Source organism: Heliangelus exortis, chromosome 2 (genome assembly GCF_036169615.1).
Source record: "Heliangelus exortis chromosome 2, bHelExo1.hap1, whole genome shotgun sequence".
Classification (NCBI taxonomy): Eukaryota; Metazoa; Chordata; class Aves; order Apodiformes; family Trochilidae; genus Heliangelus; species Heliangelus exortis.
The window spans coordinates 21,833,902-21,847,961 of NC_092423.1; the positions used below are offsets into that span (position 1 = coordinate 21,833,902).

The 14,060-nt window shown below is 43.1% G+C and overlaps 1 protein-coding gene and 1 long non-coding RNA gene across 5 annotated transcripts in view; one reads left to right on the forward strand and one right to left on the reverse strand.

Moving 5' to 3' along the window:
• Positions 1 to 4,450: 4,450 nt before the first annotated feature.
• On the reverse strand, positions 4,451 to 8,379 carry LOC139792190 (uncharacterized). 2 transcript variants are annotated; one of them, XR_011724173.1, is made up of 2 exons: positions 7,834 to 8,379; positions 4,451 to 4,793 (listed from the first exon to the last, which is right to left on the reverse strand). It is a non-coding gene; the product is annotated as an uncharacterized lncRNA (long non-coding RNA). The 2 variants fall into 2 exon arrangements; XR_011724174.1 differs by having other exon boundaries at positions 7,658 to 8,379.
• NMT2 (N-myristoyltransferase 2) overlaps positions 6,867 to 14,060 on the forward strand; it is a 34,579-nt gene continuing 27,385 nt past the window's right edge. For 2 of the 3 annotated variants that reach the window (XR_011724171.1, XM_071735155.1), the window contains exon 1: positions 6,867 to 7,000. Coding sequence is in view for 1 of the 3 variants with exons in the window: in XM_071735155.1 (XP_071591256.1) it covers positions 6,891 to 7,000 (110 nt within the window). In the remaining 2 variants the exon portion in view is untranslated. Of the gene's footprint in view, positions 7,001 to 7,377; positions 7,509 to 14,060 lie in introns of those variants that run through there. The other variant, XR_011724172.1, reaches the window with a different exon arrangement.

Here is a 14,060-nt window from a genome sequence, read left to right on the forward strand (position 1 = left end):
GGAAAATGTGTCAAGAGAATCTGCTGGGGACTTGCCCCCACCACATACTACCCTTACCTGCTTGCTTAGGGCAGCACCTTTCTCCCAAAGCCCCCTACCCCAGGAGCTGATAAAGACCACAGCTGTGGCTTCCCTTTCCCCTGTCTTCAGGGAATGCCCCTTTGCTAAACCCAACCCCCTGATTCCACCTTCAGTTTTGTGCCGTGCTGTGAGGCCAACATCGATGGGACAAAATGTGACATTGATCTGACATTTCAGTAAATCTGCTTTTAGGTGGTGGTGAGGGTGAGCTTTCTCAAGCTCTCTGCCACTTTGTGTCTATGCTGTTAGGTCTGCCTTGGATGTAACACCTCTTAATCCTGTATCAAGTAACGCAATGAGGGAAGCAGAACGCAATAGGGAAGTTCCCCCATATGAAGAATGTTCCTCTCTTGAGAGCTGGATTGGTCTTTCACTCCTTGGAATAGCAGTCTACCTACATAGATGTGTGTGCATGCATGTGCACATGTACATATAAAAATGCTAATTTCAGCTTTTTGACATCAAGCAATGTCAAAGTAAAGTCACTCACCTAGACTGACTGGAAGAACCGGCACAAGGCCTCATAAAGGCTTTTATTAATTAACTACATTGATCTCCTGGTCTGACATTGCACGGTCAAAGCTATGCTTGATGCTGAGTTTTTGTTGTGCCTATGCCCCCAACTTCCACGAGGTTCATTTGCAACTGTCTACTAGCTTAGACCTGATGCCTAAATGTTGTCATTAAAGCCTGTCTAATGTGTATATTCTAAGCAATTTACTCTGCAGTCATTTAACGTTTAACAGAGGCTTTTCTTTTGCAGAAAGCTGTAAAATTCTGAAAGATAAAATCATACTGTAAAATCTCAAAAAATTCTGCATAGAAATGGAAAAGTTCTAATAGAGTCTGCCCATTTTCTTTATAGGGAAGACACTGTGTCTATGAGACACTCCTTAATTCAGTGTAGTTCTCCATGTGGTTGGTGTACATCCTGAACTATACTGTTATTCTGCTTCTAACCATGTAGAAGATATACAGAACCTTTACTGGCATTATTCATTTATATGATTTGTAAGTTAATGGGATACTTCCAGCTGGAGCACGCTTCAGGATGTTGGAAATTATTTTCTCTTGGCTATGCTGGGAAATGTGGGAAATACAGCATCTACCCAGAAGCAACAACATGATCTCCCAGAGTAGATTGCTACCGCAAAGAGCATTCTGTTAGCCATAAAATACTGTTCTCCTCCAAGATCTGCTTGTCTTCAGATTGCAGTCTCCCAAGACTGACAGTGCATCTTTCCAAATAAAAGTGGTTTATGCTATAGAAATAGGTAGTGAATACTAAAGTATTTGATAGACACAACATTTGTTTGGGGATAGCCAAACAAATGTTTCCTTCTCTGGACATGAGCTTTGAGAACTGTCCTTCTCAATATCCTCAAGGTTTCCAGACTCTATATTCTAACAAAGTGTCTTGTTAAATACCCTATGCTGAGCAGTACACGTAGGAACACCCTAATAACAACCTAATAACTGTAGTCTCCTACAAATGCTCTGAGACATAATCAGGCAGTAGTTTCTTTAGCGGGAAAAGAATATTTATCACAGTAAAAAGCCCCTTTTTGTTTGTGGGTAGAGAATTATCAGAAACAGAAAGAAAACTGAAAACTTTCATTTAGAAAAAATGCTGAAACGGTCAAAAGATGAAGAGTAATTTCTGTATCTATTGCTCCCTGCAGAATCAGAGAGAGAAATCATCTTGACTGTACCTGCAACCTCCCCACAAAGGGGAGGAAACAGGAGGTGCATAGATAAGGAGGAACTGTTAAAGGCTGATCAGAGAACTGAGACAGGAGCTGTGAGGAGGATGTTGGATTGATTTGTAGACTGGGTGTACAGAAGTAATTGATGAGTATTTGTCAGAGCTCCCACAGCACCACCAGTAGGTGCTGTAAGTAGTGTCAGTGTAGACCAGTGCCAACACTGTCAATAAATCTGTCACCACTAATTCTCATTCACATATATGGTTTGAGAAGCATTGGAAAGAGAAAAAAGTTGGGTGTAGAAATGCAAAACATGTATTTGCAATAACCATTATTTGAGAGTCAGTTCTAATTATTAAATATCTTTTCATGTAAAACTTTATTTATTTTTTAGGGCTAGGAACGCAAGGAACAGAGGAATTGCAGTGCTGGAGACAGCTTTAACCTGGGTTTGATCTAAGTCTTGTATCCTGCTTCCAACAGTCATCAAAACCAGATGCTTTAGAAAACTGGGAAAGGAATCTCTACTAGTGATAATAATTCCACAGGATAAATTTTTAATAATATGATATGTTTTCAATATGCATGTAAATTTCTAGCCCTTTTTAATGCTGTATAGCCCATGGCCATTGCTGATTAAGGCACCAGCATGGAGCAATAGATGTTTCAATGCAAGAGGTATGGTATGAGCTGCATTTTAAAATAGAATTCAACAAAAACTTGAATGTCAGAGTATAGCAGAAAGAGTGGTCTGTTTTGAGAGTGCTTGTTCCCCAGTTTGAAAGCTGCAGCCAACACAGGCCATCAGCAAGTGAGCTGCTGGAGACAGGCAAGGGTGCATCTCACCCAGCATGGCTGAATGAGACAAACCACAGAGATCACATGGAAGCAAGTGTGCAACAGATGGGATCACGGGCTCATTTCATTCCATAACCACTTCTACCTATTCTGATGTGCCAACTATATAGATGCATTTTGATTACAAGATTACAAGAAGTTCCCACCAAGTTGTTTATTATGACTTCCATATCAAATCCATGTTAAATGATAAATGCCGTGAGTATTTCAATGTGATGTGAAAATGTGGGAGCAGTCCTACAACTGCATGAAAATTTCAGGTATTTTCTTCTGCAGTGTTTAATACACAGAACATGTAGACTAATCTGATGATGCCAGTAGTCTGAATGCTGTATTATCTATCACTAGCTCACTGGGATGTAATTCACTGGGCAGGTAAACAAGTCTGGATTAGGCCTGGCTGCTTAAGGGAAACAATACCTGTGACTGGCTGGCTTTATTCAGTTGCAGAAGAGCAAAGAGAAGAAGGGTATGACCCTGGCCACACACTACACAGTCTCATGTGATGGTTTATCCAACAGGTGAGGTCTGACAAAGCCCCTTAAAGTCCTGGGAGTTAAGGCGTCCCAATGCTTGGAACTCCTGTCACCCACTGAAATGGCTAAAGAATTTCAGTGTTTCTAGGGCTTCATTTTGAGTTCTGGATTTTGCTGTGGGAGTCAGCTAAGAAAAAAAACATGACAACACCAGAGTTAATTTTTGGATCTGAGCCTACACTCAAGTTTACGTTCGAGTTGGCTTGAAGTCTCTCAGACTTGTAGGCTCAGGATCATTTTGTAAAGCCATGATAGGCCCATGACTGTGCCCGTTATGCAAAGCAGAGGCGAGATGGCAGGATGGAGAAAGATCCAGAAAGATGGGAGTTATAGTGATGTAGAGCATCTCCTATACATGAGTCTGTTCCTTGGTGGCTGAGAGTGATGAGATCAGCCAGGAAGAGCCACATCTGTAGAGTTTTATTGACCTTTCTCTCTTCCTTTCTTCTAATTTGTTGCTATCAGCAACTGAATATTTTGGCTACATCTAGCAGCAAACCTAAAGTCACTACTAAAGCTCTAAGGAGACCCATGAAAATAAGCAACTAACCAATGAATAATTCATCAAATGCAGGAACTATTTTAATTATTTCATTATACACTGTTTAGTATTAAGTGAAGTGTGTCGCCTGATTAGGAAGTCTGTTTTCTTTTGTTATTTCTTTTAGCTTTTGTGGAAAATGACTGCTTTCTTCTTTCTAATCCTTGTAAGATAAAAGGCTTTTATATTCCTTGTACATCTGGGAAGATAATAAATTAAAAACAATAAATTCTCACCTTCACAAACACAAGCTCCCTACCTGTTAAGTTTAGAATTAAACATTTTTCTTAGCATTTTATGAGTGGTGCAAGTGTATGTAGCAGTGTGGGGAGTTCCCAGACATACCCACCCACTACCACAGAGGTCTTGGAAGTATAGCTGCTATATAATAGACAGCTTGTTCAGGCACATCAGGTGCCACCCATGCTGCTTATTGTCCTAATGGTACATACTCCATTTAACTCACTTTGGTTGAGGATATGCAGTCCTGAAACTCAGGGGTACATTTTTTTCACCTTACTGCTCTACATGGGGATGTTACCTATACATGTGGTAACCAGAATCTATTGAGAAGTGCAACTGCAGTCTGCAATGTCTGCAGAGTGAATTTAAGCACTCTGGTAAGTTCAGAAATGAGAAATTACATCAGCAATCCTCAGTGCAGGTCAGATTCATACCTCTCTGTTCTGGTTGACTTCTCTCTGTGTGGTGCAATAAACAGTCTCAAGTTCATGAAACACAAAGTGCAATTCACTGTTGTCATTAGCCTTGTAACACTCAAATCTGGAGTATGGTTTCAGTTGTGCCTCTCAGGAGATAAACTGTAATATCCATGAGGTTATTATTCTTCACACATGCTATGAAGTATGGAATAGCTCTGCTCTGCAGCTATCCTCCTCTTGATCCCCAGGAGGAGTATAGGGAGGTTTCAGGGAGACCTTCTAGCAGGGAACACGAGTAGGAACTTGCTGGGAGAGACTCATATTGCCACTTTTTTCATCACTGTGAACTGCAAGAAGAATTAGGATCCAGGACTCCTGTATTCCATTTGTCTCAAAGAAGTGAGGAAAACTGGTAAAGGATAGAAAATGGTTAAACGCACAGTTTCTCTTACACAGTGATTCAATATAGATGTTTATTATTGACATACGATTCTTCCCTTTCTCCTACACATTATTATGAGGGGAAAAAAATCATTAGTAATCACTGGATTGACTTCTCTCCAAGCTATGGGTCAAATGTTTACAAAATTTGTTGTTTGTTATTGAAAAACTATTGGGTATTGTGTCTTGTTTGAAGATTTCCTTTCTCTCATATACAGCACAACTGATAGAATATAATACACATATGCACATACATATACTGTACAAGTGACTGGAGGGTTGCTTCTAAGGGTGTTTTCAAAATGTGGTAACATGAAAGGCACATTTCTCTCTGAAATACAGCAAGGGCTTTACATTGGGAGGTTGTACATGGAAAAACATTAATTACAGACTTCATCAGTTTTGCAGTAGATGAGGGTAAGCCACTCATCTAGGTTCTTTTTTTTCCCTTTGGTCATTTGTGGAAGACCAACACCTCAGCAATTTAGCCATATTCAGGAACAAGTGCTGCTTTTAAAGATGCATGTGCTCTGCCATGTTTTATTTCATTTGGAATGTGCTAGTTGAGTATTTTCTAGCCTTATCAATTTAGTAGTCTTGAATTTTCCACTCACCACAGCTAGTAATGTGACAGAGCATACATCTAATAAATCCCTATACTGTTACCCATTCTGAATTGTCTTTGCTTCTGTCCTTTCACAACAAAGGAGCTCCCAGAAGTTCACCTGTGACAGGAAGCAAACAGTGACTATTTCTTAGAACAAGGCTGGCATTTCTTCCTATAGGATACATCTGGCTATCAGCCTAGGCTAAGGCAGTTTAGGAGAACTGTTGCAGATCAAGTACAGCTGACAGAGTGACCTGGGCTTTTGTCTCCCTTTGACTTGATGCATCTGAATTCGATCTTCAGATCGAATCTTCAGGACAGATCAAGTGCAGTGGTACAGAGTGGCCCAGAGCTGGTGCTCAGTATGTGTAGGCTCAGAGTCTGACTAAGAGAGCACAGATGGAGGCACCTATAGAGGCACACCTAGGTGTCATCTGCTTAGACAGCGAGATCTTTTACTTGGCATGTCAGCTGTAATATCTGATAAACATTACAGCATCTTAAATCAAAAAGACGAAAAAGTAATCAACATTACCAACTTAAATAAAAATGGGAGGAAGCAATATTTTACCCACATTAAATTACTTTCAAGAGAGTGCTGGGAATAAGAAGGAATTACAAATGCATGCTATTCTTAAATCTTAATGTGGCGTTTGGCAGCACTGCTAAACCAAGCACTCAGAAATTCTGAATCTCACCACGAAATCTTGACATGACATGGAAATCACCGAAGTTCAGCTAATTACTACAAGTTTCTCTTTGTTTTCCTGTGGTCAAATCATTACCACTCCACATTTCCTAGGCTTTGGGAAAACAAGTGCTGCGAGAGCCGGTGGCCACGGCCGCCCATGGAGGGGGCGATCGCCACGGTAACCTCAGCAGCGTCCAGCGGCGCCAACTTCGGCGTCAAAGTGTTCGTGGTGTGAGAAGAAAACGCAGGGAGGTGGGTGAACGAGCCCCGATGCTGCCGAGGCCCGGCAGCTGCCGCCCCACCGAGCGGGCCCCGCGGGGAGCGGGCCCTCGGCTGCATGCAGGCCCCGACCCCAGGGCGCGGGGACGGACACCGCAGGCCAGCGCCTCGGCGGGCGCTGCGCCGTGGCTGCCGGAGCCCAACCGACCCTGTGCGGGGACCCGAGGGCAGGAGGAAGGGGAACGGTATGGGTTCGGTGTTGGCTACGAAGGGGTCAGACAGCGGCCGGCACCGCCCGGGGGCGGAACCCCCCAGGTGTGAGGGACAGGGAGGGGTGGGGTGGAAGAGGGCAGGGCACGGAGCCCCCCGCGGTACGGCCCCGCCCGGTCCCCCTTAGGGCGGAGAGGAGCGGTCGGGCAGCCCCCGCCTCCTCCGCCAGCACGGGGGAGGACAGCAGCTAGAGGGAGCTCCTCCGGACTGCATCTGCCCGTGCGCCCCGGTTCCTTTCATAGGCTCTCCCGCCCCCTCCCCTCCCTCCTTCCCCCGTGATGGCGGAGGACAGCGAGTCTGCGGCCAGCCAGCAGAGCTTGGAGCTGGATGACCAGGACACCTGCGGCATAGACGGCGACAATGAAGAGGAGGCCGAGCACGCCAAGGGGTAAGAGCGCACTGAAGGCCGAGCGGGCGGGCGGTATCGGCTCGGGGAGGCAGCCCTCGTCTCTGCTGCCGCCGCCGCAGCAGTAGCAGAGCTGGAGGTGCCGCCGCGGCCGCTGTGCGGGGCGGGCCGGGTTGGGCTCCCCTCTCCGAGCGGCGGGGCGGGCAGCAGCCGAGTGGCGGTCGTGCGCGGGGCTCCTGTCAGCCGGCGGGCGGCCTGCACACCGCGGCCCTGCCCGGCTCGGCCCTGCGCTCCTCGGCGGCGCCTGCGCGTGTGCTGCCCGTGGTCGAAGGGGCCCCGCTGGCGGTCCCCCGTGCCCTCCTCTCGGGCCACCTTCCCCCGCAGCTGGCAGCGTGCGGCCGCGGGAGGACCCGGCCGCTCCGCTGTGCCGCCCTTGCTCCTTCTGGGTCGCCTCTGCCGAAGGGAGAGGCGGGGGTCGGGCCCCCGGCCTGAGATGAGGGTGGTGGCGGGGCTTGCGCTTCCCCGCTAAGCACCTTTCTGAAAAGGGCGGGTAAATACTGCTTTCCCTTCAGTCTTTTTCAAAATCTGGGGTCCTTTCTTGGTTTTTTTTTTTGTTTGTTTGTTTTTTGGTAGGGTTTTTTTTGGCCGTTATGAAGCCCCCTGTGATGGCTGACGGCGCTCTGGGGAAATGCCCCTTACTTGTTTGGGTTGGTTCCCGCTGATCAGCTCCCTCGGGTCAGCCCTCACTGCGGGCACCCCCCAAACTGTCCTCACAGGCTTCCTTCCCCTGAATGAGGACTTGTCCAGGCATCATCGGTGTCCGTCTGTCGTACAGACACTCCTCACGTCACCTATTGTCCAAAAGGAAATATTACCTCTAAATCCACAGGCTGTGGAGAGTAGAGCATGTGTTTTCCTGAGGCGTGAGCCGGAGCAAACGCTGTTGTGGTTGTAGTTCCTTCTCTGCTCGTCTTGTGTCTTCAGTCTTCACGCCGGGGATCAGGCGCTGTCTGCAGTTTCCTGGGGAGGTGACAGGAGAGGCAGCTGCCCGGAACGCAGCCCCTCGCACCCCACCGGGGTCGGGCTGCCTGCAGCCTGGATCCCTGCGGGCACAAGGTGCCGAGGTCTGGCTTGCTCTGCAGCGGAGGGCTTTTGAGGCAGGGAAGTGACGGGGAAGCACATCTTTTAAAAATTGACCTCATTTAAATTTACTTTTTGTGTGTGTGTGTTTTGAAGGGTTAGAAAACCCTCTGTTTCTCTGTGACTGCAGAGAAAACGCTTTGTTGTCGCAACCAGGAGTGGCTGGAGTAACCGAAAATAGAAATAGGTTAATCTATACACTGCTACATAAATGTCTTCCTCATGAATTTCTGATTCATCTGGTTGAGAATGTTTCTGTAGGTGATTGATGTTTGAGGATATACGGTGTTTGTTGTCTCCTGCCTCTAGGATTTACTTGGCAACAAGCAGCTCTGCATCTTAAATGTGGCAAGAGAAATCCAAGAGGCTTAGGAGGACTGACTTGTCTAAAAGGCAGGAAAAGGGAAAACTTGGATGCTTGCTGCTCTGTCAGCGAATTCATGGCATACATTGTTGAGTGAAAAATAATTATAGTAATAGAAAGCTGGGATATTAAAAGGGGACAAATAGCATTTGGGGGCTTTTGTTACATTTGTTTGCATAAATATTCGTGATCACCAAATATGGAGAAGTAATACCACAGAATGATTATTGTTTTTCATTGGAGCCAACTTGATGTGCCAGACGATACTGTTTGATAGCCAGGGGTTGCCTGTCTAGAATTAATTTGTATCTTATTCCTACTCCAGTTTCCTTTTCTGTTTGTGTGCGTGACTGAGCTGTAGCTGCTCTCTGCAGTGTAGCAGGGCTTGCGGCTACGCGCTCAGAGGCTGCTGTGACAGCGAGTGCAGGAGCAGCCTGTAAGAAGCAGCTGGGAAACAAAGAATTGCACTTTCGTGTGTTCTGAATTGCAGCTTCCTGCTCTGCTCCAGCTTCGTTCTTGCTGAGGGACAATTGCTGTGGCTGTGGGCTGTATGCCATTCTCCCAAAAACTTGTTTTGTTTAACGTCCCAGATGTATTTTAATGAGTATTTCAAAGAAGCTGTCTTATTGTTGAATAAGAAAGTGAGTGCTTCCAAGTCATATGAAGTTTAATTAAGTTCGCGGTGGATAATTTCAGTAGAAGAACCTTCTAAGTATTACTGTCAGTTTTCTATCATGTTTCTTATTCATGAAGTCTAATACTGACTTTTGAATGACTTCATTTTCCTCTGATCTTTGAGAATTTGTTTGTTAGTGGTTTTTTGCAGGCTGAAATATTCGAACAAATTCTATCAAGTGAAGAGAACATTCTCTCAACAAACACAAAGATCTAATCTTGATCTGGGAGATTAAACTATTGTGCTAGGAGCCTAATTATTCCCTGTTTTCTCCATCGTAGTGTATTGGGTTTTGACGTAGATTTAAAGTTTGCTTTGAGCTTTTAGATTAGTTTTTATATACCTAAGCAACTTATGAGCAATCTAACTACTCAAGTATGTAGTCATACTACATATGAGTGTGTCAACTCACTTGATAAATTCTAAATGGTCTCCATTGCTGCCAGTCAGTGTTTAATTTCACAATATTTTAGCACTCACTTTTTTAGAAGGAGGTAGGGTGTGTGTTGCATGTCAGTCTTGAGTAGGATTGCTTTGTAAATGAAGTTAGTTTCAAGATGTTCCTTAACATTTGGAAATAGGTCCTTGTAATACTGACCACAAAAAAACCCCCCATGATTTGTAAATATTGTATGACTTTGATTATTTTTTTAATATCCTATTTTTAAATATGCTTAAGCACTGACTGATTGTGATAGAAAATACCATTTTATAGCTCTCAGCTGTGCATGTCTCTGTCCTCTGTTTCTGCTCCTGTTTTTTAGATGCAGGATTATGTATGTAGTGTGACTCATTTCTGTTCTCCTGTTCTGTGTCTGCAGCTTGCTCCTGATAGATGTATTTTGCTGTACTTGTTCTGTTTCATAATAAAGTGTTGTTTACAAAATAGCTTTGTTATGTGTATGTAGAAAGAAATTTATGTATTGTACCTGAAGACACCCTGATGAGCCTGGCTTTGTGAGGTCTCTCAGTTGATTTTAAATAGCTCCTTATGCTCAGTGGCAGAAAGGCTCTGGGCACAGAATGTTTAGTAAACAGATGAGGAAAAAGTATGACCTTTAAACAACTCCCCCCAGCCCTCACAGGTTACTTATTTTGAATGCTTATTGGTATACCCCTGTGATTATCGTTAAATGGCTGCTTTATAACCAGCACTACTTTTACATTTTAAAAAGATATATACTTTTAAGGTACTAGAGGCAGTGCTCAGTTTTGGCAAGCAAAATTTACATCTTGGAGTACAGCCTTACAGACTTGAAGGGGAGGCAGAGGAAACATGCAGAATTTTGAGCAATATCCATTGAGTGAGGTTTTAAGACATTGCTTCTAGATTTTCATGCTCAAAAAACTAGCAGTGCCAAGTACTGAAATGTATGAAAATGAAATCTTTGTCCAGAGAGGTTGTGAGTAATGGTAATTTAGTAAGAGGAATTTGAAGGACATAAACCCTTCTGGTCAGCACCTTCTTATTCCCTTCAAGTGGTGGTAGTCTAATACAGGAGTGGGAAAGCCCTTTGTATCTAAGCCTCCATTTTTTTTAATGAACCAAAGACAGCCCTAGTATAAATAATATCACTTTGAGATTTTTTTGAGTCTCACCCATATACATGAGATCTGATTTTTGTGATTGACAAGATCTATATAACATCTTCAGAAATGTAGTTGAGCAGCCTTGCTTACTCACAGGGAGTAAAAATATTGTGAAGGCAAATACCCCACACAGGCCTAGGACTTTGCAGCTTAAAAATAAATACCTGAAGTACATGTTTGGTTTTAAAATTGACGTATTGCTAATTTAAAATTTCCATTCCATGTAATTTAAAACAGATGTTGGTATTACAAAGAATAAACCTGTTTCTGCTACAGCAGAAGTTGGAGTCCAAAAATGCAATTAAAATAACACTGACGAATATTCAGTGGGAAAGATAATCTCAAACTTAAACCAAGGGAGGCAAAACAGTATGACCACCTGAGTAAGGTAACTATCATGCTTCTGATTTTTTCATCTCAGCTTTTCATGCTTTTCCTCAGAGCTCCACAAAGTTTCTCTGCCTTTGCTGCACTGTTCCCTAAAGGCAGTAAGTATCCCCATTTTTCAGTTGAAAGAAAGATAACCCCAAAACCAACATATGCAAGGAGAACGAAAAGTCTTTTTTTCACATTTATGCAAAACACCAGATGTGTGTACATAAGTAGAAAGGTATGTGGGTGGGATCATGGGCTTGCATTTGGAACTTGCAGACAAAATCATAAAACTGTGGGCCTAGACTGTCTCAGTCATATTCCCAGCCTGTTTCTGTGGAAAGGTTAAAGTTGCCTTGGGGCAGAATGGGGTCTTTTGACTCTTCTTTTGCCTCTGCTGATTTTTAATTTTCAGGTCACTTCTCTGCTGGTCTTTCTTCTTCCTTACTCATCAGACTGAAAAACCCATCACCGTGAATGCTGTTAAAATTATTTTTGACCACATCTCAGCTTGGGTACATACTCCTTAGCCTCAGAATGTAGGCTCACCCTCCTGTGAGTAAATTGCTATTGCTGTAAGCATGTCTCAATTGGACTGAGAAGGTCAAAAATTTTCCTGGAGTCTAATACTGAGTGTTTTTCTTAGTATTTCCAGCTGTGGTCTGTGTGTTGAGCTGGACTCTGGGTCATATATGTTGATCTGTTGCTTGAAAAGGTTATGTTTCCTGACCTGACATCTAGACATAACATCAACCTGAGCTGCATGTCCTTTTTCTACTTCCCATGTGGGACCTGCTCGCAGAGTTGTCACTTCCACGGTGGCAGGGTAGCTCAGCAGAGGAGATTTCATGCTTTAAAGGTCAACTTTCAAAGAAGCAGAAAACAGCCCCCCTCCCAAAACTTTTAAAAGTGAGATACATTTCATGGTGTCATCATATAGCTGTATATGACCAAAGGAGAATTCTGATCTTAGTCAGCAAACAACGTTTAATTAAAAGAAAAGCTTTTAATAGGAGTCTTTTGCTTTTAACCTTGTTATGCTGAGTATCCTTTGTGCTCTCATGTCCAGCGTAATTACTACAAGTTGAGCAACAAATTTCCTCCCTTCTTAACCAATTCTGACTCCCAGTTTTAGTTAGCCTTTTGGTTCTTTTCAAGGCATAGTATAAGAGGGGAAAACAAATCCTGAGCTGTTTTACTTTTGCCCTAATTTGCTTGGTATCTCTGGTTGTAACTTGTGTTGGACAAACCTGTTTACTCAGTGGAAGTTTCTGCATGCTGCCTGCTGCCAAACCTCTGGGTTACAGGCATGCCTAAATAGTTGAAGAACAAGTGGATCTCTCTTTAAATCCTCTTTTTACATTCTGTGGACTGTAACAGTGAAAAAAGCAGGAGACTATGCATAAATTCTGTCAGTTGACCCTGGATGACCTGTCAGAGAAAGATTCTAGTATTTATTTTGCAAGGGACAGTGTGAAAGCTGTAATCCTGAAAGTCATAAGCCAAAGAGTAGGATTTTGGAAGATTTTTCTTTTTTTTTTTTTTTTTTTTAAATGGGTAGTTTTAACCATAGAGTTTATTTTACAGCAATTTAGTCACCATCTATATTTGACATCAATTTCATCTTGTATTTTCTCTCTCCCTGCTGAAAAATATGCATTTCTATATGAAAAGACCTTGAACTGGTCAAAGAACAAACTATGATTACCCTGGTAAAAGTACAGTTTAACCAGGGATAACAGTAGGGACTTAGCAAAGCTGCTTTTTCTCCATAGCTGCCAAACTTATTTTTGTACAGCCGTTTATTATTTCACCAGACTTAAATAAAACATTGACCCTCAGGTAATCCCATTGAGCAGAATTCCCCGTGTGGTACCACTAGGCTGTCTTCTGCTGAAAGTCAGGAAAACAAGAGAGCTGCTCCAGTGCAACTCGGAGCTCGCTGCCTGCTGAAGGTGTTTGTTCAAGAACTGTTTGCTGAAATTGTTGGTAGGCTTAAGGTGAACACAAAAGCCCTTGCAAGTCAGCTCAAGGACAGAGTGGCATCATTTGTTTCCTATATATAAGATGATAGATAGAAAAAGGTAAAAGTTTGTGGTCAGACAATGAAAGTAGAAGAGTGTGTCATTAAATGAATCTTAGCAAAGGTGAAATTGTTTTCCCCAGTATTTTTGTCTCATTTTTGCCAGAGGCAGTGAAGTCCTAGGTTGTGTACACCTTTTTTTTTTTTTTTTTCACTCTTGTGTCTATAACCTCTCACCAGGTCTCTGGGTCAGTTCAGTTCTGTACAAAATATAAGCCTGATATATGTGCCTTCTAATAGATTCACATTATTTTAAACTTAGATCACAGAAATTGCTGACAGATTTGAATAGATGATTGGGCAATATCTTCATTCTGCAACAGAAAAGTTTCTGCCTGCCTCACTTGCATAACTCCATCTTTCATGTCTGCAAAATTCAAGTAAATACTGCAAGTTCTCTCCTCTCTCTTGTGTGAGCGTTTGGTCTGCTACAGTGTTGTCCATTGAGTAACTCCTTGGTCTGATCCCAGAGGATGCTGCATTTATAACTCTCCCCTCTTTCTGGGGGCAAAACTTAATCCAGTGTAACCATGAATTTTAGGACTTCTTGTTGTTAATCTTCCACTCACAAAAATGAGTCTGTTTTGTTGCATGTTTGATTAATTCAGGCTTTTGGCCTCCAAGATGGTTATTTGGATGTTTTCTTATCCAGTTCAGCACTACAAGGTATTGATGCTAAGACTGAGCATCATAATATTGAAAGTGGGCATGTTACAGTGAATAACATGGTCTTTGCAAGTGTGTTGATCTTAGTAACTTAGTTCTTCTGGGGCCTCTTGTGGTTTGCCAGTGTTATATCTGATTTTTTTCTCTTCCAGAATTTAAATAAACAACTATTTGTTGCATTGACTTTTCCCTTTCCCAGTTAAAAACGTCT